Genomic DNA, 19,296 nt, shown 5'->3' with positions numbered 1-19,296 from the left:
AACCGTATGAGTAGTCTCCAAAGATAATTAATACACTTTTCAGGGTCTAAGCATCTCCAAATTAATATAGTTCATGAATACTTCTACTTATAGTCCATGAATACTTCTACAAATAGTCACTATCCGAATGTGGAGTATAAAACGACGATCTCCATAGATAATGACCTACTCCTCTTCTATCCATCCAACTTAATATTCAATCATTCAGGGCAGTTGCCCATGTACTACAGCTGCGGTTCTATTGCATGAGTGTATTAGATATACCTAACAAAGTTGACCAGAACGCTTAGAAGTTCAACTTAGATCTTCTCCAGTGTCTTCTCTTGGCGTTGTATCTGATGGTGTTGTTGGTCTTCAATCTGAGCCACTGAGGCAAAGGTCTGTTCTGCTTAGAAGCCTTGCCCAATTTCTGCTTGATCTGGAAGCTCTTGTTAGCCTGGAAGTTAGTATACGCTTTATTGGAGGATGTGTGACGGTTGCAGATGGTTGGAGAATGAATAGCTTTCGATGGACTGAACCATACGGGTTTATGGTAGTTTGCTTGGGTCTTGCTTTGGGATTTTGGATGTCATCTTCAATAGTGGAGACTGGACAGTCTATCCGTGTGTTTCTGGAACGCTTCTAGTCATGAATTAAAATAACCAGAGCTTTTTTCTGACCTCATCAATACAAATCTGCTATCGTTTCACGTAGTGGGATCTGTACATACTGGCATTTTAGTTGGTGAAGAGATTAGAAACTGAAGATTTTTTCTGGTGAGAAGGAGGTTACGAGGGCCTGCAGACAGCCCCACCATTGAACAGTGTGAGGTGCACGGGTGTGCTGGGTGCCCCAGTACTGCAAGCGCTGTGACTGCTAAAAGGGCCTCCCTCCCACCATAATGGGCCCACCTGCAGTACCTACCACAGAGTGCCAATCGCGACCTAAATTTTTCACTCGTTTTTCCACCTTCATCTACAAACCCTAATAATGACTAGAACCTCCGTTTTGGCTGACGCCTTGAACGCTATCAACAACGCCGAGAAGACCGGTAAGCGTCAGGTCTTGATCAGACCTTCCTCCAAGGTTATCATCAAGTTCTTGCAGGTTATGCAGAAGCACGGTTACATTGGTGAGTTCGAGTACATCGACGACCACAGATCCGGTAAGATCGTTGTCCAGTTGACCGGTAGATTGAACAAGTGTGGTGTCATCTCCCCAAGATTCAACGTCAAGATTGGTGACATTGAGAGATGGACTGACAACTTGTTGCCAGCCAGACAGTTCGGTTACGTCATCTTGACCACCTCTGCTGGTATCATGGACCACGAGGAGGCCAGAAGAAAGCACGTTTCCGGTAAGATCTTGGGTTTCGTGTACTAAGCGTGCCGGGGGTATTTTGTACATTTATTAATAGAGGCTACTCTGGAGAGAGTGTAGGTGAGTTTGGCGGGGTGATACTACCACCAAAGTGATCAGACAAGCTTGTAGATTGCAATGAAGCCGTTGGAATTTGATTTGATGGGATATTCGTTGAAATTGATGGAGGTGTAGCCGTCCTGGGGTAAGCTGGTGTACGGGTGCGGCTTAACTATGGGCCCCACAGAGTTGTCACTACTGAACGAACTGTGAGGTGTGGGGTCAACCAGATGCGGTATTCAACTTCTTATAGTCTAGAGAAAAGTATTAGGAGCCACCTTGGCCGGATTGGAGAGGTCTGACGTGCGCTGGTGGCAAGGTCCAGGGCTCGAGCCCTAACAAATCGCACCCACACGTGACCAGCGCACCGAGGCCGACCTGCACGCGCAGAACAAAAAATTCTACCCATCAGATTCCAAAAATCTCAATTCCAACTAACCAGAAACATCAACATGTCTGCCGACCGTTCCCAAGTTTTCGGTGTTGCCCGTATCTACGCTTCGTTCAACGATACCTTCGTTCACGTCACCGATCTCTCCGGTAAGGAGACCATCTCCAGAGTCACTGGTGGTATGAAGGTCAAGGCCGACAGAGACGAGTCCTCTCCATACGCCGCCATGTTGGCTGCCCAGGACGTCGCCGCCAAGTGTAAGGAGGTTGGCATCACCGCTGTCCACGTGAAGATCAGAGCCACCGGTGGTACCAAGACCAAGACCCCAGGTCCTGGTGGTCAGTCTGCCTTGAGAGCTCTTGCCAGATCTGGTTTGAGAATTGGCAGAATCGAGGACGTCACTCCAGTGCCTTCCGACTCCACCAGAAGAAAGGGTGGTAGAAGAGGTAGAAGATTGTAAGAGTGCTGCTGCTGCTGCTGCTTGCTACGGGTGCTCTGTGGAGGTTAATGTAGATAGTGCCTGTCCCGCGGGGCGAGCCTATTCGTCATAAATGTACATTTAAAGAGAGAATGATGTAGAGGGAGAAGGGAGGAAGAGAAGGAGTGGATTGTAGGTTGGAGGTTCAGATGGGGAGGTGGTTCAGATGAGGAGGGTCAGTGGAGCCACATAGCTCAATTGGCCAAATGGGAGACTAAGGCGAAGGAGACGATCTCCTTTTGATTCGTTTTTGTTAGAATGCACTAGTGGAGTGGTATTTCGATTTTGGCGTTGTCGGTTACTGGATGGCCTCCCTGGCTATTGAGTTAGCATTACTGGGAGGACTGAAAATTCAGATCCGGTCTTATTGAAATCGAAAGGAAAGGCAAGCAAAGGACGAAATAATGTTAGGAGAATACTGATCGTCGTCAGAATCGGTTACTAGAGATTTGGAAATTGGGGTATCCTTTAATCTTTGTCGTAGAGACAGGTACCCAGGAGATGCAACACTTTAAAAGTTGAAGCCCGGTATAACGAATTGAATGAAATACGAGAAACGAGCTTTGACCAAATTCATCGTAAATCTCTCTAGGTTATTGGTTGTGTGGTTTCCATGACCTCAAGATGACAGGCACATGCATTGGCAAATCAGGCACACCATCAGAGCACCAAATGGCCAGTGAACGAAGATGATTAGGAATTTGCAGAGAAATCGAGAAATAAAGGTGAATTGAGAAGAAATAGAATTATCAAATGAGCGTAGAGCTTACTCGTATTGTGGAACATGGTACCCTGTTGCGTAGTCTGAGTAGTAGCTACTTGATACTCTGAAGCAACAAACGCCAATTCCACCACTTTGCTGCTTAAACCAACTTCCAACTCAATAAACCATTGCAGTTAATCAACCTCCCTCTATCGTACCTAGATCCCAACTACCAAGCACTGCTCCATCAGATATTCACCCTGATGCTTCCCCTCCGGAATTCCCAAACTTCAACCCTTGTCACCTCTTGACATAATCAAAACAAAGGGGCCAGAAAACGCAAAGCCCAAAATCACACATCACCCAAATACGAATCTCCATTCCTTCGTTGCTGCGTTCTTCTGGAATCTGGACTCCTGACCCCACATATGTGTGTCAGTCCAGGACAATGGGGTTGCAACGGCAACATCCAAGTGCCCCACAAGTGCCCCTTTTTCATGAATTTAGATTATTTAATTGGCTGGTCAAACTAGGTGATACCTTCTGCTAAAGTGGAGATTCCATCTGTCATTGATATGTGTGATCGGGAACCAGATCGCCATTCTGCAGAGGCGATCAAAACCACAGTTTCTGGAAAAACAAGCCAAAAGGAGCCAAAACAAGCCATAAAAAAATGCAAATCCGATCTCCGATTCTTTCAACCCCATCGGTATTATCTATCCCATCTCACTCTCATATCATTTCCGCATTCAGCAAAGAAACCCGCTGGTCAAAAGTGCCAGTGCACCGAAACCAAGTGTATTTTAAAAATGGCACCACCGGAACCGATTTCTCCATCTTCCAAAGCTTCCCTCGCAGCTGGGTCTCCACATGCCCGTTTGGGTAAAAGTTTCCTTCATCTGCTCACTATAGATAAGGGTTTTCGCAGCCATTATCAGCAGCAACGGTTTATAAGAAACACACACACCTGGGCTCAGGCAGGCCAGCAGCATGTGGCAATTTATTCTTTTGGCCTTGGTGGTGCTTTTGGCTTCCAAGGAGGTCCGCACCAAGTTGGCCTTGTATTCAACAAAGTACTACCGCAAATACATCAGTGTTTCGAATCCAGGAACACCAGCTCTGAGCAGAAAGGGCTCCTATGCTTCGGAGAAGGAGCTTCCCAAACCAACTCCGTTGATGATCACTCCGGAACAGGTGGAAAATTACGACGACAGACCCTGGAGACCGTTCAGATGGCCTTATCACCAGACCATGTCGATATTCAAGCTAGACATCAACCACTGGTTGGATATGGACAAGTACTACTGGCACTACAACGAGGAGAAAAAACGGGTTTTCATGAAGTACGGAAAGCAGAACATCGACTGGTTGCCCGAGTCCGAGGACGCTTGCATTGAGCTCATGGAGACTGTAACCCAGCACATGCTCGACAGATACCCATTGCTTTTCACCGTGTTGATAGATAAGAAGAGCAAAGGCCGTGTGGTGAAAAACCAGCTCACCCACGAGATTTTGGACATGACGCTTCCTTTGAAGGACCACCCGTTGGTGTATGTTCTGAAAATGGCCAAAGAGGACTTTTATGTGGTGAAGTATTATCCGGAAGAGGACCAGCACCGTCTTGTAGCTGCAGCCGTGCCGTTCCCAGGCGGATCTTTTGACATTTCAACCAAAATAGGCAAGCATCTTGACGCCATTCACGAGGATGTGCCGTACTACAAAGAAAAGCTCAAGAACTCGATGGAAAAATGGTTTAAGCGTCTTTCGCCCAACGACCCCGTGGAAAGAGCGTCCTGGTACATGAGCTGGGACCACAAGCTTAAAATGAGCAATGTGTACCAGCTTCCCGAATTTGCGCCCGATTTGGAAGAAAGCATGAAACTGACCGAACCAGGCTCCTTCAATGTCCGGGTGGAAAGACAGACTTTGAGAAGATTACCAAAATCGCAGGCGATCATCTTCACCAATCACCCTGTCTACTACTCGCTCGACGAGATGAAGGACGAACCCATGGTACCTTCACTTATCCGGAAGATTTTGTATGAGGGTCCTGGCGATATTGTCAAGTACAAGAACTTTGGGCTTTTCCGAGACCACATTTCGCCGTATTTGGATGAGCTTATTGAGAGGCAGATTGAAAAGGGCCTAATTGATGCCGATCAGCCCGTGAAAACGCTTCCAACGTATCCTTTTGCAGCCTGGGCGAAAACCGATTTTGACCATGTCAACGGCTGGAACAACCCCAAGTTTGACGGACAAAAACCCAACTACAGTGCCGAGGCGAAAAAGGAGATTGTGTATAACAACGACTAGGCGGTGCCCGGAGGTCGAAAGAACGCCTTTTCAAATCACATGGTGTAGAGCAATTGACCCGGAGGATGTGCATCGAAGGGCTCCATTGTAGAGTAGTTGGGGATTTCGATTTTTTGCAATTGGTTTCTTTTTTATTAATATTGATAAGAATAGCTGCAATTGCAACGTTGCATGAATCAACAGTATGATAATTTATGGATCACTGTGGACCCCTCTGTAACTCGGCAGCCTTACATATCGATAAGGCATGTCTAGGCGTAGTGCAACGGAAAGACTGCACGGACGGAATTGCCTAAAACGGTGGCTGCAAAACCAGAACGCCTTTGGATTGACAAGGGCGTTTGATAGGTTTCGGAAGAAGGCTCGGAAGAACTTCATTCACATGGCGGGGGGCCTTTTGGTTGATTTTGCATTTTGTGTTTTTTGGTGTCTTGCCGAAATTAGATTTGCACCATTCAAACCGCTGTCTCCAGGGCCACCAATCTCTAACCCGAGAAACCACTCAAAACCTCAAAAATGAAAACCTCAAAATTCAAATATCCTGCCAAAAACACCCTCGGGCCTCGGCAGCCTCCTTCTCGGACAAACGCTGTCATCTTCTGGCGCCCATTGTACGGCATGTCCGATGCTTGGCCTACCTTAACAAGTCGATGACAGAAGATCCGAAAGCCCCGAAAAGACATCGTCAAAGCAAAAAGAAAATCAAAATCACCGTAGAAAAATCAACTTCTTTCTGCCAAAATACCTAACATCCAATCTACGTCACCCACGGTGGCCTGCACGGCTGCAAACCCCAGGCTGTCAAACCAACGGCCGTTTAGACCATGCATATCCCGTCTATCCACAAACACCAAAATACCTAAAACACACAACCTCCCACCTCTCTTCCACTATTCGTCGATTCCAACGGAATCTCTCGCGGCCGTTTTTCCGATTTGCGCAGTACCACCATATATAACCCTGAGAAGCCGCATCTTTATTCCTCACCAATGTCCACTGAACTCCAAATCCTCTCTAAACCAGAGGCTCCAGTTAGCGTTGTCACGGTCGACAGAACCCAAGCACAAGCTCTGGGCCAGACCCTGCAGGCTAGGGAAGAAACGATTGAACCGGTTACGTCGTTTTCTCCCACAGATACTCCACTCCAGATCGATGAGCAGGAAAATGTGTTTGCCAACTTGAAGCCACAACCGAACGACCTTTTTCCCGATGGCGGTTTGAAAGCGTGGCTTGTTGTTTTCGGCAGCTTCATAGGGTTGGTGATCAATTTCGGTTTTTTGAACGCCGTGGGTGCCATCCAGGCGTACGTGCTGAACCACCAGTTGGCAGGTGAAAAAGTCAGTTCAGTCTCGTGGGTGTTCTCCATCTACATGTGCTTGCCCTTCTTTTTGGGTGCTTTTGTCGGGCCCGTGTTCGATTCTCGAGGCGCCACGCCGCTTCTTATTGCTGCCACCGTTTTGCTTTTTGGCGGTTTCATGGCGGTGAGTTTTTCAAAGCTGATTGTGGCTTTTATTTTCTCTCTTGCCATTTGTATGGGTACCGCCCAGGCGCTTGCCATTACTCCGTTGGTCTCGTCCATTTCCCATTGGTTTATGCTCAACAGAGGGAAAGCCATGGGTATGGCTACTTTGGGAGGCTCCATTGGCGGCATTATCTGGCCTATTATTCTCAACAGCTTGTACACATCTGTCGGTTTTGGCTGGGGTATCCGTATTTGTGGTTTTATTTGCCTTGCCGGGTCCATAACCTCGGTGGTTTTGGTGAAATCTCGCTTTAGAAGAGCTCTTTCTGAAGGCGACCTGGACCACCTAGGCAGAGGCAGACACAAGAGAATTTTGACAACTACCAAATCGTTTTTCGACCTTTCCGCCTTCAAAGACTTGCAATTCTCCTACCTTGTGTTTGGCGTTTTCAGCACAGAAATCGCCTTGATGTCGATTCTCACCTACTTGGCTACATACGCCATTTCGTACGGTCTTTCCGAGGCAGCCTCCTTGTACCTTTTGACGTTTTTCAACCTTGCAGGCGCATTTGGCCGTTATATCCCAAACCATCTTGCCGACAAGGTGGGAACCTTCAATGTCATGATCCTCATGCTTATTGGCTTTGTCATTTCAATTCTTTGCATCTGGCTTCCAGCAGGCCACACTAAGGCCGGCCTTTACACTTTTACCGTTTTCTGTGGTTTCTTCAGTTCCTCGATTTTGGGCTTGACGCCACTCTGCTTGGGTTCCATTTCTCAGGTTGACAAATTCGGTCAGAGATATGGGCTCATGTACACTTTTTCTAGTACTGGCATTTTGTTTGGTGTTCCTGTGGGTGCAGCCCTTATTGGTGATGGTACAGATACAGAGTACCGTAATTTCATTATTTTCTGTGGTGTGTTTTCCGTTGTGGGTACGCTTCTGTGGATTGTTAGCCGGTGGTATATTGTCGGCTTCAAGATTAATGTTAAGGTATAGAGTTTCGCTTATAAATGTATATATTTTACGAATTACGACCCAGAGCAGCGTAGCAGTCGAAAGCGGTGGGAAGCGAAGGTAGCATAGCAGCTTAGGCAGTGGGAAGAGAAGGCAGTGGTAGTATTTAAGCTGCACTGTGATGTGAGTATTAGGGCCCCGGGCCTGATGAGTCATGACGGTAAATCCCAATTTTTATCAATAATCCTGCGACGTGATCCTCTATTTTTTTGGCCCGAATGCCGTTGGAACTGTACTTTGTCAATGCAGATGCAAAATGGACAATCTGCAAATCTCAAAACTCCCCATCTACGCCCGCCTCTTCGACTTGGAGGGCTTCACGGGCGCCGCAGCCTGCTGCTTCTCGGCCTCTGCCCTCTCGGCCCGCTTCTCGTACGCTTCCTTTTGCATATCAGCAAACTGGTCCGCCAATTCAGGGAAGAACCACAGAATGGCCGTGGGGAGAATCATAAGACCCATGCAAACCACAAACATAATCGTGTACAATCTGTTTCTGAAGATGAAGCCAAACGGACTTTGCATCAACATCTCCACGAGCTTGTTTTGCGGCGATTCATCGTACACCTTGATTTTGCTAGCTTCAATTTGAAGCGGGCTTTCGGCACTCACAACACGTGCAGATGTAGCATTGACCTCTTCAATGCCGTAGAAATCGTCTAGAACCGAAATCTCGTTCTCTCCAACAGAAACACGGTATCTGTTCTTGCGGATATGGAAGTCATGAGAATGCACCAATAACTCGTACTCTCCGACGGCCAAATCTTCCACGTCAAATTCGTACAGTTTTTTCACGAGATACTTGTGAGACTCGCCGTATTTGGATCCCAATCCGACAATCTGAGCGTCGATTCTGGATGGGTAGTTTCTGTGGATAGGCAAGGTCTTGCCTACTCTTTTATTTTCCAATTCGAGCTTTTCTTCCGGGACATTGACAAATTGGGCCTTAAACCCGAGTCCAACTATACCCTGAACGACACAAGCAGCGCCGAAAATGCTAGAAAGTTTCATCAGGTTGGTATATCTAAATTGGATCTGATATCTACAGATTATATGTCAGGGTTACCCGGCGCGCGCGACTGCCAGTATATATAGAGATGCAGTGATACCCGATTTTTTTTTTCTTCTCTATTGTACCACGTATGTGTATTATTGTAGAGCTACAGTTCCGAAAGCAATTTCGAATCCCAGAATTGTGACTCTCTACAACACATACCAGAGTATACTAGTCACGGCAGCAATGCCGGGGGTAGTCACGGGATTTGCGGGTTTAGCAGGCTAAGAGGAGCTACTGAAGCAGGCTTCGTGTCTGGGGAGGTGGCTCTGTCTCATTTCAGCTGAACATTCTAGCCTTTCCAAACATTATTTCGCCCTTGTAGTACGTTGGGTATCTTTATTATGCTGTGGTCGTGATTAGACCCGGTTTTCTTTGAGGCTTCGAGAGCCCCAGCGGTCGTAGAAGTAGAGCCCAAGCCCAATTAACAAAAGACCTTGGATTTGAATGCCCGTCAAGGCACCAAACCAGAGATTCTCCGTGCCCGCCAGGAGCCTCGAGGCAAAGATTATACTGACAACAATGATCACAATACGCTTCATCATCGATGCAATGGAGTAGGATAATGCCGGCACCGATCCTAGTAATACAAATGCCAATACCGTTTGGCAGAAATGCGACAAGCTGCTCATGAGTATCAACACGAACATGCGGCCCAAGTCGTGGTGTTCATCGGGCGCTCCTTCGAAATGCATGGGTTCCGACAAGTCCTTGTATAAGCTGACGGCCTCGCGGGCACAAAAGCCGCTAAAGGAGAAGGAAAAGCCAATGAGGGAGATGTAAAAGATGACGGTGAACTTGTCGGGCTTGCCGACACCCTTGACAGCAGATGCAAGCGCTGAGAATGGATTAGTAGCGCTGTTTCCTTCCTGGACCTCCATGTCGTAATGTTGGGCTCTGTTCTGGAGACACTCGTTTTTCTCATCAAGCGACAAGTCTGACACAGAGTACGGGAGTCTGAGGGTATCTTTTCTTTTGTTGAAGATGGACAGGGGCAGGAGGAAGTCGTTGGAGGTGCTTTCGTGCTTTGGTGAAGGGTATGGGCCGAATTCCGGCGTCACCGCACGGGATCTGTCGGTGTTCAAGACCAAGGATGCGGGATTGGCGATCACGCCGGTATCCCAGGTAATGAGTTCTTTGCCGTAGATTTGCTGGGTAGCCATGATCACGGTGCTAAAGACGCAAAAGAGCAATCCTTTGACGTGAGCCTCGTTCAAAACTGGACCAAACGACGCCAGAGCAGAGAAGCCAGCATCTGCCATGATGATCATGATGACGCCGATAAGAAGCGGCACCAACAGGAGGTATGTGAGAACGGGGAAGTGGACCTTGTAGAAACAGCGGTAACCAGCAACAATGAGCAAAGGCGAGAGGGCCTTGACGCTGGCCACGGTGGCCACGGGGATCAACAGCGTGGCACAGAGCGAAAAGTACTTTGCCGTGAACTGGAACACGCCCAATGGGAGCACCTTGATGAATATGCGTTTGTCAAACACGGCACTTGATCCGTCCAGGGGCACCGTGCCTGTGGGGAAGATGAGGTGGAAACGGGAGAACTTTCGAGATATCTGGATCATCAGCACCGATAGAAGCGCCCCGAGGAAGAACTGGAACTGTGAAAGGAATAGCGGGTACGGCAACTCCACCATGATAACCTTCGTCACCTGAGAAGTGAAGGACAGCACCAGGTACCAAAGCACGCAAATGAGCAACGTTTGCATGGAAAAGGGAGGAAGCCAGTGTGAAATGGCCATCATGTTCGGGAAGGCAAAAAAAACCAAGTGGTTGTTGCACAAAGATATTTTTGGACTGTTTTCTTGATGGTTTACCCCGATGAGGCTTAGAGTAAAGGATTGGCTGGTACCTGAATTGAAGAGATTGACCTGCAGGCAAGCCGCGCAACAACACTGCGCCATCCAGGTGCCGATCTGCGGCACCACACTGTACCGCGCTGGGGGTTGCCGTTTTAGGCCGAAAGCAGGCCCATTTTGCAGCCGACAGCAAGGAGCAACTTTTTTTTTTATTTTTCTTCAAAGTGATCCCGTAGATCAGATAATGAACTCTGCCGGCACGATGAGCAAGGGCTTAGGAGGCAATTCACGGGAACCGAAGCCCACTGCTTAGCCATTTGTTATTTTTGTTTGTGGCTTGAGGGGACCGCCCCGTAAAAACCCTGTTGATGTTTTGGGACATTCTGGGGCTTTATTCGGTCCAAGGGTCCCAACGTATACAACACGGGAATTAAGCTTCTGGAGTGTTTTTTTGTCTTTTGGCGAGTTGGTCTAGCACTTCGGTTAGATCGTGGATTTTGCAGGCTCTGCGGGTGTTTCGGAAACATGTCCTTCGGAAACATGCCCACCGAAGAAAAATACAGCCACCGTGCTTCTTCCCTGTACCTGTTCCAGTGCCACCGTCATTGATCCCAAAAAAAAGGGGACAATGGTTCTGCTTCATTGGCAGATTTGCTGTGGTATAGCAACCAGGCTATTGTTAGATTGCCCGCGGACCCTGGCCCCACACACGGCCGTATTCACCTCCAACTCTCTAAAAAAAGCTGGCATAAAAAAAAAGCCGTATTTCCATTTAATTCTCCGCAATGACGTAAACTTTTCCCTGAGAATCTCCAAGCACAGCGGCAAGCAGGCCTCTGCAGAGCTTATCCTGCTTATCAGCTTCGGCACGCTTGAAAACCTCCAACGAGGTGACACATCCACCGACATGATTGTCCAAAGCAACGCTCTGGAGCATCAGCAATTGCCATCCTTTGCTGCTGCATTCGAGCTCGTAAAACTGAAGAACTTTTCTGGGAGTTTCGTAAGCAACGGCAACGATCTCGTGGTTCCAGTAGACATGACGAATATCGTTGGGTGAACCGACCAAGGTTCCATTGAGTCCGGCGAAATTCACAGCACTCACTTTTCCGGGCGCCAACTGCTTTTCGATGATTTTCTGTCCGTTGATAGTGAAAACCTCGATGGTGTTGGCGTAGCGAGTGCTGCTCAAGATCGTAATGTTGCCAGTGTCGTTGGAGGCGGAAACATGTAGCGGAGCAATGCTTCTCTTGGAGTTTCCAGCACGGAGTTTCCTCACAAACATGAACCTGGAGAAATCCCACACAATGACATTCTCGTCGCTGTCAAGACTGACTCCGATCTTAAACGTCTTGCTGTATTTGACCGCCTTGATTTCGCTCTCATGGCCTCTGAGAATGTGCTGAAAACGGACGGTAGGATGTGGTTTGGCAAAGTATTTCCAGACCTGGATTACGCCATCCAGGGCACCCGTCACAAACGTTTTGTCGCCAAGTTGAACAATGGCGGTGATATTGCTCAGGTGTAGATTCATGAACGATGAAGTGTTGATGATGAGCGAGCCGCTTCCAACCAACAGTCTTTGCAGCAGCGGCTTTCTTATCAACAAATCGTCCTCAGACGAGACACAGGAAGGCCTGCCAATCCACTTCTTTGTTTTGGCGCTGACCTCCAATTTCTCGATAGGCATGTTGAGCTTCGATTCAAAAGTTCTGGATGGAGGGTGTTTCTGCGTGTCAAGCATCTGAAGATACAAATCTGGACCGTTCAACACCTCCCTTGCAGCATGAGGCTTGTTGAATATGCGCATTGGGGTTTGGCCAAAATTGTTGATCATACCGATAACAGCTCGGCGCTCAACATCGTCAACAACATCATCCAAATTGACTGCACCCTCGTAAGACAGATGGTGAAACACATTCAAAGCTTTAACTGCTTCTTCACCCGTCTGTTTATAGCCGAAGACCAAGTCAATCCATTTGTGAAGGTTTGCAGAAACGTGGGGACTTTCCAACGCTTCTCTGTTTCTTGCAACAAAGATTTTAGGATCTCCTTTGCTCCACTTGGGAAGCTCCACATCATGGATCACCTTGCCTGTCTGCAACGCTCCAAACTCAAAGTTGTTCTGGTTCTCCAAAAATTCAGGAAGGTAGAAAAACTCCGGAGTGAGTTCCCTCACATCTGTGGTGTTGTCCTTTGATGCTGACGACCAGGCCTTCTCAATGGAATAGAAAAGACGATCGGCATGGTCAAACTTGCCTCCTTGAAGCAAGAGGTATGATTGAACATAAGGCTTCAAGCGTATCATGTAGGAAGAAACAATCATGGCCGAGGAATAGTGAGTTCCATAATGGAACGGAGGCGAGGAGGAGTCGTCCAATGTGCTCAATGCCTCGTATCGTTCTGCAAATTGCAGTGCTCTTGCGGCATTTTGGGCTCCCATGGGTTTGGAAAGATCACGAAAAACCTTGGGGTCGGATAAGTCGAGCTCCTCGCTTTCATAGTCCGCAAGTACCCACGGGAAGACAGGATACTGCGTCAAATCGTTGAAAGTTCGACCAGCCATGGTGTTAATCAACATGAGGTAGTAAAAGTTGGACATTTCTCCTTGCTGCCACTTCTTTGTCACACTGGCTATTCCCGAATTGGCATTGAAGTTATTGGTGAAGGCCGAAGTGAGTCTCGATGTCAAAGAACTGTTATTGGACTGAGAGTTGCTGTGTGACATTTGGGATGAGTTTTCGAGCGTCATCGCCAAATCTTTATCCAAACCTTTCCCAGAAGCGTAAGGCAGAAGCTTGTTGTTCACGACATTTCTCTGTTTGTTCGAAAGACAGGTGATCAAAATGCTGGCACCATCACTGAAAAACATTTCAAGTGCAATGTCTCTCAACAAGAACTTTCTCTTCGTGATGGAGCTCAACTTTTCAAGTGACCAGCTCTTGGTTCTGTGGGTTTTCGTATTGCCACTAGTGCCATTTGACTGGCTGTTAATGAGGTGAAGATAAGGATCCCTCAACTCCAGAGGAGCATCACAAGCGTCAATGACATTTCCATCAGAGCAGTGGAAGTAGTTCTCAATGAGATATAGATGCGTCACTCCCAAGATCATCAAGCTTTCCACAATCTCAAGTCCGTTAATCCGAGAGATATTCCAGACATGCTGGATCTGATCGCCCATGTAAAGACTTCTCAAAACACGACGATTCTTATCTTCAAAGTCTGTGCCTTCAGGGCCGCCAGCTTCAGATGGAATCTCAATCTCTTCGAAATCGTCCTCTGGATTATCCACAAGAGACAACTCGCCCACATTTGCTTGGGAAATTGCATACTCGTAACTCTGGAAATCACTCATATCCATCTCAACCGCCTTGATTTTCTTGACAGGAATGTCAATGGAGTAGGTGAGCTTATCACTCTCTGCCAAATGGTCCTCAATTACCAAAAGCTTCCTCATTCTGTCTGTTCCTTCAATGTAGTCCAACATGTAACTAGGTGGAGCAAGATCATGTTGGTAAAACAATCTCGTGATCTCTGACTTGAGGTTTGCAAAGGATGTGGAGAAGAAGTTGTTGTTGTCGTCGATATCCTGCAACTCACGATTATGGTTTGTGAGCTCTTCGTTGATAATCTTCACTCTAAGCTTCTCGCAATCCTTTTCAAAGCTCTTGATGTAGATGGTGTCCATGTAGCCTAGACGACCACCATTGTTAAGCATGACTCGAGTCATCTCGAGAACGTTGATCTTGCCAACATCCTTCAACTTGCTCAACCTAAAATGGAGATTCTTGGAGAAGATGTGCTTGATCGCTGGATATCTGTGAAGGTGTCTGATGATGTCTTCATCATTGCGACTGACAAGAATGTTGAGGAAGTCTCGAATGAGATTGTCTGAATTTGAGTAGTCTGAAGCGCTGGTGAGCTGCTCAATAACGCTATCGAAAGTGCTTTCACGCATCATGTAAGCTGCCCTCAAAAAGTTGATGAAATGCTCCGCTATCTCAAACTGCTTCTCGATCTTGAGCTTCGAGAATTGAACAATCAAAACCTCAAAGACCTGAGCCAAAAGTGTTTCGTTCAACACCTCAGGGTCAAGGAAAACGATTTGCTTGTAAAGCAAAAATTTCACAACCTCGTCGAGATGCTGTTTGAGTTGTTCCTCTCCCTCTGTCTCGCTTTCGGGATCAGTACCTATTGATGGAAATTTGGATAATTTGAGCACCAAAGCACGGCCAGTCACCGATTTGAGTTTCTGTTGGCCATGCTGGCGGCGCTTGGATTGGTTGTTGGCCTCAAGAACATTCAATGCAGCATTAACGAACGTGTCCATATCCTCATTGCTCACGTAGTAGTTTGCGTCAATGAAATGCTCAAAGTAAAACAAGAGAAGATCCGATGTTCCGTCCAATAAATCAGCCTCGTTTCCCATTGAACTAGAATCAGTGAAGAAATGGTTCACATGGCTGAATATTCTCGGGAACGTAGAATCCAATATCATCTTTAGGGTGCTCTCATTGAGAGGCTCCAAGATTCTGAAAAGTATCTTGACGTCGTGCATCTTTGATATAAAAATGTCACTTAAAGCAGCACTGAGCTTCTCCGAGGCCTTCCGGAAGCTCTTCTTGAAAGTTGGTTCAGACCAATCAACGGAAAGCTTGAGATGGCCCTGTAATTCGTAAATTCCCTCAAGCCATTCTCTGCTCGTGAAAAACGAGGTCAAAGCAGGTGATACGTTGAATCCGGCCTTTATCGTATCAATATACTGGTTGATGAGGTGGATAGCATTGAATGTGATGGCAAAATTCTCCTCCTCTTGCAGTTTTTTGTGTTGAGATCTTTGAGGGGAATTGGGAACACTGAGTACCCTGCCATGACGGACACTCAAATCGTACATGGAACTGAGTACCATGTTGTTCAATAGAAGAATGAATTCGGGTGCCACCAATGTCTTGATGCTCTTTACCTTATCGACTTCAAGAATCTGGGGAAGAGTCGAAATAGGAAGCTCCTCAACACGAGTATCTAACCCAAAACCTGCTAAAAAGAGCAAGCTGATGATCTCGTCATCGCTCCACCAAACCTTGAGAGAATGCGTCAAGACATCAAGGCCCCTGCTCAACTGAAAGAACTTTTTCAGGATACGGGGACCAAGAATTCTCAAAAGACGAATAAGGAGAGTAAGTCCACGACATACAATTTTTTTGTCAAACTGCTTGGCCTCCACATCGTCACCTCCAGAACGAAAGTTCAACAACAAAAGAAGCCAATGAATGGTGAGGGCACGAGAAAACTTCTTCAATTGTCTGACTGAAGCGGTGGAGTCACAGAGTTGACTTGTAAGGGAGTCCAAAGCAGCGTAGCCGATTTTTTGGGAAATCAAACCACTTTCTTCACTTCTGTAGATGGCAAAGATGATGAAGTGAGAGAAGGACCTGATAGTGTCGAGGGAGATATCAGTCCGAAGAATGGAGCCAAGAACATCACTGAACTCCTCGATTTCCTTGTCTGACGCCTTCTTACTAAGAAGCTTGAATTCCATAAAGTGGACAAGACGCTTGAGGAGCTTCAACCTCGAAAGCATTCGGAGATTGTGGTCTCTGGTCTCAACAGAGCTCACCATATCGACAATGGAGGTTTTGAGAAGCTCCTGGTCGACTGTGCCGTCGTAAAGATGGAAATCTAGCACAAGAAGCTTGAAGGCTAAAGCATTCTTGATGAAGCCTCTTTTGGTATTTGCGTCGTACCCTGCAAACGACTGGAAAAGTTCGAGAAGACTTCCGTCAAACTCTAGACGACCATTGTAGCGCTCCTTGTACTGCTTAAGCAAAAGCACCAAAATGCAAAAGCCGTCGTTTTTCTCAAATTCTTTGTAGATTCTCCAGCTGTTTCTCAAGCACTCTAGTAGCAATTCAAGCGACTTGAAGGTAAGCTGCTTTCTGTCTGCCCTTTCAAGCTGTGGATCGTTAGACATGGTATCCACCAAGGTAAGAAGGAAACTGGCTCCTCCGAGGCAGTACAACCCGCCATTAAGCGAATCAGGAACTAAAGCGATGTACTCTTTGCTCTTTGCTTTCCGAACATGGTCGAGAAAGCCGGACTCATTGCTGTCAAAAAGAATGCTAGACCTGCTAAACTTCAGTTTGTTGAGGCAATGAACAATGTCGGGTTTTTCGAGAACTTCTATCTGATCGTCCGACTTTGACTTTCCTGAGTGCTGTCTGCGTGCATCGCCGCTCAAGCCCAAGGTGCTGAACTGGGCACCCAAATCCGTGAGTTCGACCGGATTCAAGTGGTTGAACAAGTCTGGGATGGTCTCCTCTGTGAGGTCTTTCAGGCCCCAATTGAAGCCGACGCCCAAGGCGCAAGAAGTAAGGATCCACTCTTCGCTCAAGGCGGAATCTAGAATTATCAAGTCTTTGAGAAGGAGCTCGTCCCTTTTGCTTTTCAGGCAATCTTCGGACTCCGGATTGCCAATGTAGAGTTTATTCCAGGAGCCAATCTCCTTTGCAATGGAAGTGCACGGAATCGACTCGCTTTTCTGGCCATTGATGAAAAGATTGATATTCCTCAAGTAGTCGTATGTCAATGTGAAGAGCGTGAAGCCCTGGTTCGTCGGGCTCAGACGGTCAAGGTGCTGGTTGAAGGAATACTGCATTCTCGAGCCGGTTGATTTGTTCACCACCTCCACCATGAACTGGGTGTAGTTCAAAAGCTGGACTCGTATGGACGTTGAAGCACCGCTTGAAGCGTCTGCAAGCAGAAAAAGAGGAATGACGCTGAAACCGTCTTCCTCGAGGTTCTCAACTGGATCGTCAACTTTAAGCCACGCTTGCACGGTAAAGCACTTGGAATTGAACTCTTTGCTGAGCGGAAGAGGCAAGTTTTTGTTGCGGAAGTTGTTGAGTGTGAGAGCCGTGAAATGGGAAGGAAACTCTCTGACAATCGAGGTGAGATATTCAAGCAAGATGAGTTTTGACGAAGCAGGCACTTTAGCCGATCCTTCGAGGAGCGGGCTTAGAAGCTTCTTGAGCGTCTTGACCGGGCAGTTCAACTCTATCAATGCCGAAAGAAGCGCCGCTTTTTGAGGCAGATGGAGGTCCTCTAGATTGGCGAGGTAGTCGTCGGCAAAAACATCTATGAAATCGTATTCTAGCATCTGCAAGCGAGCGGTATTGGAGCGTATCGCCTGGAGGAGAAGCTCGTAGATAATCAGCTTGAAGTCCAGGTACACCTCGTTATCGAGGTCGTTCAACATAGATAAGCATTTGGACCAGGCGGACTCGTGGGAGTGGTTGAAAAAGGCATTTTCCAAAGGCAACAGCACCAAGATGCTGTTTTGTATCGCAGCGGCCAAAAGCTTGCTATCTCCAGCGACATCTGCAAGCTCCGTCAGCCAAGTTCTGAGGATCTCGTCGTCTATGGTGTAATTGGAAAGCACGGATTTGGTCACGAGGTCGACAATTGCCAAGTCGGGCGAGGAGTCGGGCTCCTGTGTGTTTTGTGACATGAAAAGTGGTGTTTTGGTGTGTTTCCAGCGTTCAATGGAGTCTGGGGTAGGAGGAGGACTCACCTGTCATGGGTATCATGGGGTTGATAGGTCACGTGTGGGGGTACGAATTTCTCTGGAATTGGCCATCTTTGGGGGGTTGAATTTGATGATAGGTTTCTTATGGGAAAAAAGGTTTGCTTCTTTTTTGGTTGGTGAATATTGTGGGTGCTGGGGTGGTGGTTGGGCTGTGGTGGGACTGACTATGGGAGGAGGCGGAGCCGAGGAGCCGAGGAATACCGGTATGGCCTACTTTTTTGATATTATGCAAAAATCGGCTTTATATGGGGAAAATTGGTCTTTGCTATGGATTTAATGGATTTTGGGGGTTGGTCGTTTGAGATCTGGTCTTGTAGGTGTATTTCGCAGCCATTTAAAGAGGGGAGAAGGAGCATGCCAGTAGTTATTAATTTGGACCCATTGCGTTTGGAGAAATATATCGATTTCAAGAATTCAGTCTAGAGCTGGGATCTAAATTCTTTTTAAACGCTAAATGCATCAGGTGTACCAGGCCAATGAGAGGGACCCTGGCTTCCTAATTCGCAGCCATAATTGCGTAACACCAGGGTGATTCGTTGACAGATCAGTGAAAGAGCCCCAATGGATTTGCTATATGAAATGCAACTTACTTTAACAGAAATTAAATCTCTCAAAAACCGATTGATATCACAGACACCTCGTCGTTTCACTGATCTGATACTCATTATCACCACCCATTTCGCAGCCATAGTAGACCATGAAGCACACCAAGATAGAATCAATTGACTCCGCTGAATTCGATAAAACTTCCATTTCCATAAGGTTCTCTTCAAAAATGTTCGTAGATGACACAAAATACTTGAGTCACCGCTTTTCGCCAAACCTTGATTGACTCCTCTGCTGACTCCCCCACACTCTCACCAACACTACAACCCCAAAACCCCCAACTCCACAAACTCAAAAACTCAAAAACTCAAAAACTCACAAACTTCCTCAAAACTCCAACTCTTAAACAAAAATTTGGCGCCTACCGATTTAAACCCCCCTCGCTCCACCTCACTCGGCTGCAAACGCACCACAAACCTCCTACACCACGCCAAACCTCCCCCAATTTCGCCAACCACCAAATCCCCCCAATCTCCCCCA

The 19,296-nt window shown here is 47.1% G+C and overlaps 7 protein-coding genes across 7 annotated transcripts; 4 read left to right on the top strand and 3 right to left on the bottom strand.

Moving 5' to 3' along the window:
- Positions 1-969: 969 nt before the first annotated feature.
- On the top strand, positions 970-1,362 carry RPS22A (40S ribosomal protein uS8; the record flags this gene model as incomplete). Its single annotated transcript, XM_024858348.1, has 1 exon — positions 970-1,362. One exon carries the CDS (start codon positions 970-972, stop codon positions 1,360-1,362), a length of 393 nt encoding a protein of 130 aa, XP_024713258.1.
- Positions 1,363-1,850: 488 nt separating this feature from the next.
- RPS14B (40S ribosomal protein uS11) lies at positions 1,851-2,249 on the top strand (the record flags this gene model as incomplete). The annotated part of the gene is made up of 1 exon (XM_024858347.1): positions 1,851-2,249. One exon carries the CDS (start codon positions 1,851-1,853, stop codon positions 2,247-2,249), a length of 399 nt encoding a protein of 132 aa, XP_024713257.1.
- Positions 2,250-3,960: 1,711 nt separating this feature from the next.
- C7M61_002990 (uncharacterized protein) lies at positions 3,961-5,283 on the top strand (the record flags this gene model as incomplete). Its single annotated transcript, XM_024858346.1, has 1 exon — positions 3,961-5,283. The coding sequence occupies one exon, from the start codon at positions 3,961-3,963 to the stop codon at positions 5,281-5,283; it is 1,323 nt and encodes a 440-aa protein (XP_024713256.1).
- A 989-nt stretch (positions 5,284-6,272) lies between these two features.
- C7M61_002989 (uncharacterized protein) lies at positions 6,273-7,745 on the top strand (the record flags this gene model as incomplete). Its single annotated transcript, XM_024858345.1, has 1 exon — positions 6,273-7,745. The coding sequence occupies one exon, from the start codon at positions 6,273-6,275 to the stop codon at positions 7,743-7,745; it is 1,473 nt and encodes a 490-aa protein (XP_024713255.1).
- A 306-nt stretch (positions 7,746-8,051) lies between these two features.
- C7M61_002988 (uncharacterized protein) lies at positions 8,052-8,771 on the bottom strand (the record flags this gene model as incomplete). The annotated part of the gene is made up of 1 exon (XM_024858344.1): positions 8,052-8,771. The coding sequence occupies one exon, from the start codon at positions 8,769-8,771 to the stop codon at positions 8,052-8,054; it is 720 nt and encodes a 239-aa protein (XP_024713254.1).
- Positions 8,772-9,173: 402 nt separating this feature from the next.
- C7M61_002987 (uncharacterized protein) lies at positions 9,174-10,568 on the bottom strand (the record flags this gene model as incomplete). Its single annotated transcript, XM_024858343.1, has 1 exon — positions 9,174-10,568. The coding sequence occupies one exon, from the start codon at positions 10,566-10,568 to the stop codon at positions 9,174-9,176; it is 1,395 nt and encodes a 464-aa protein (XP_024713253.1).
- Positions 10,569-11,397: 829 nt separating this feature from the next.
- Positions 11,398-18,195, bottom strand: BPH1 (Bph1p; the record flags this gene model as incomplete). Its single annotated transcript, XM_024858342.1, has 1 exon — positions 11,398-18,195. A coding segment is annotated over one exon (6,798 nt), but the record flags the coding sequence as incomplete, so codon positions are not given.
- Between the last annotated feature and the right edge of the window lie 1,101 nt (positions 18,196-19,296).

The sequence above is a fragment of the Candidozyma pseudohaemuli genome (assembly GCF_003013735.1).
Source record: "Candidozyma pseudohaemuli strain B12108 chromosome Unknown scaffold00007, whole genome shotgun sequence".
Classification (NCBI taxonomy): Eukaryota; Fungi; Ascomycota; class Pichiomycetes; order Serinales; family Metschnikowiaceae; genus Candidozyma; species Candidozyma pseudohaemuli.
Note: the sequence above shows the minus strand (reverse complement) of the source record. Positions and strands in the feature narration are given on the sequence as shown.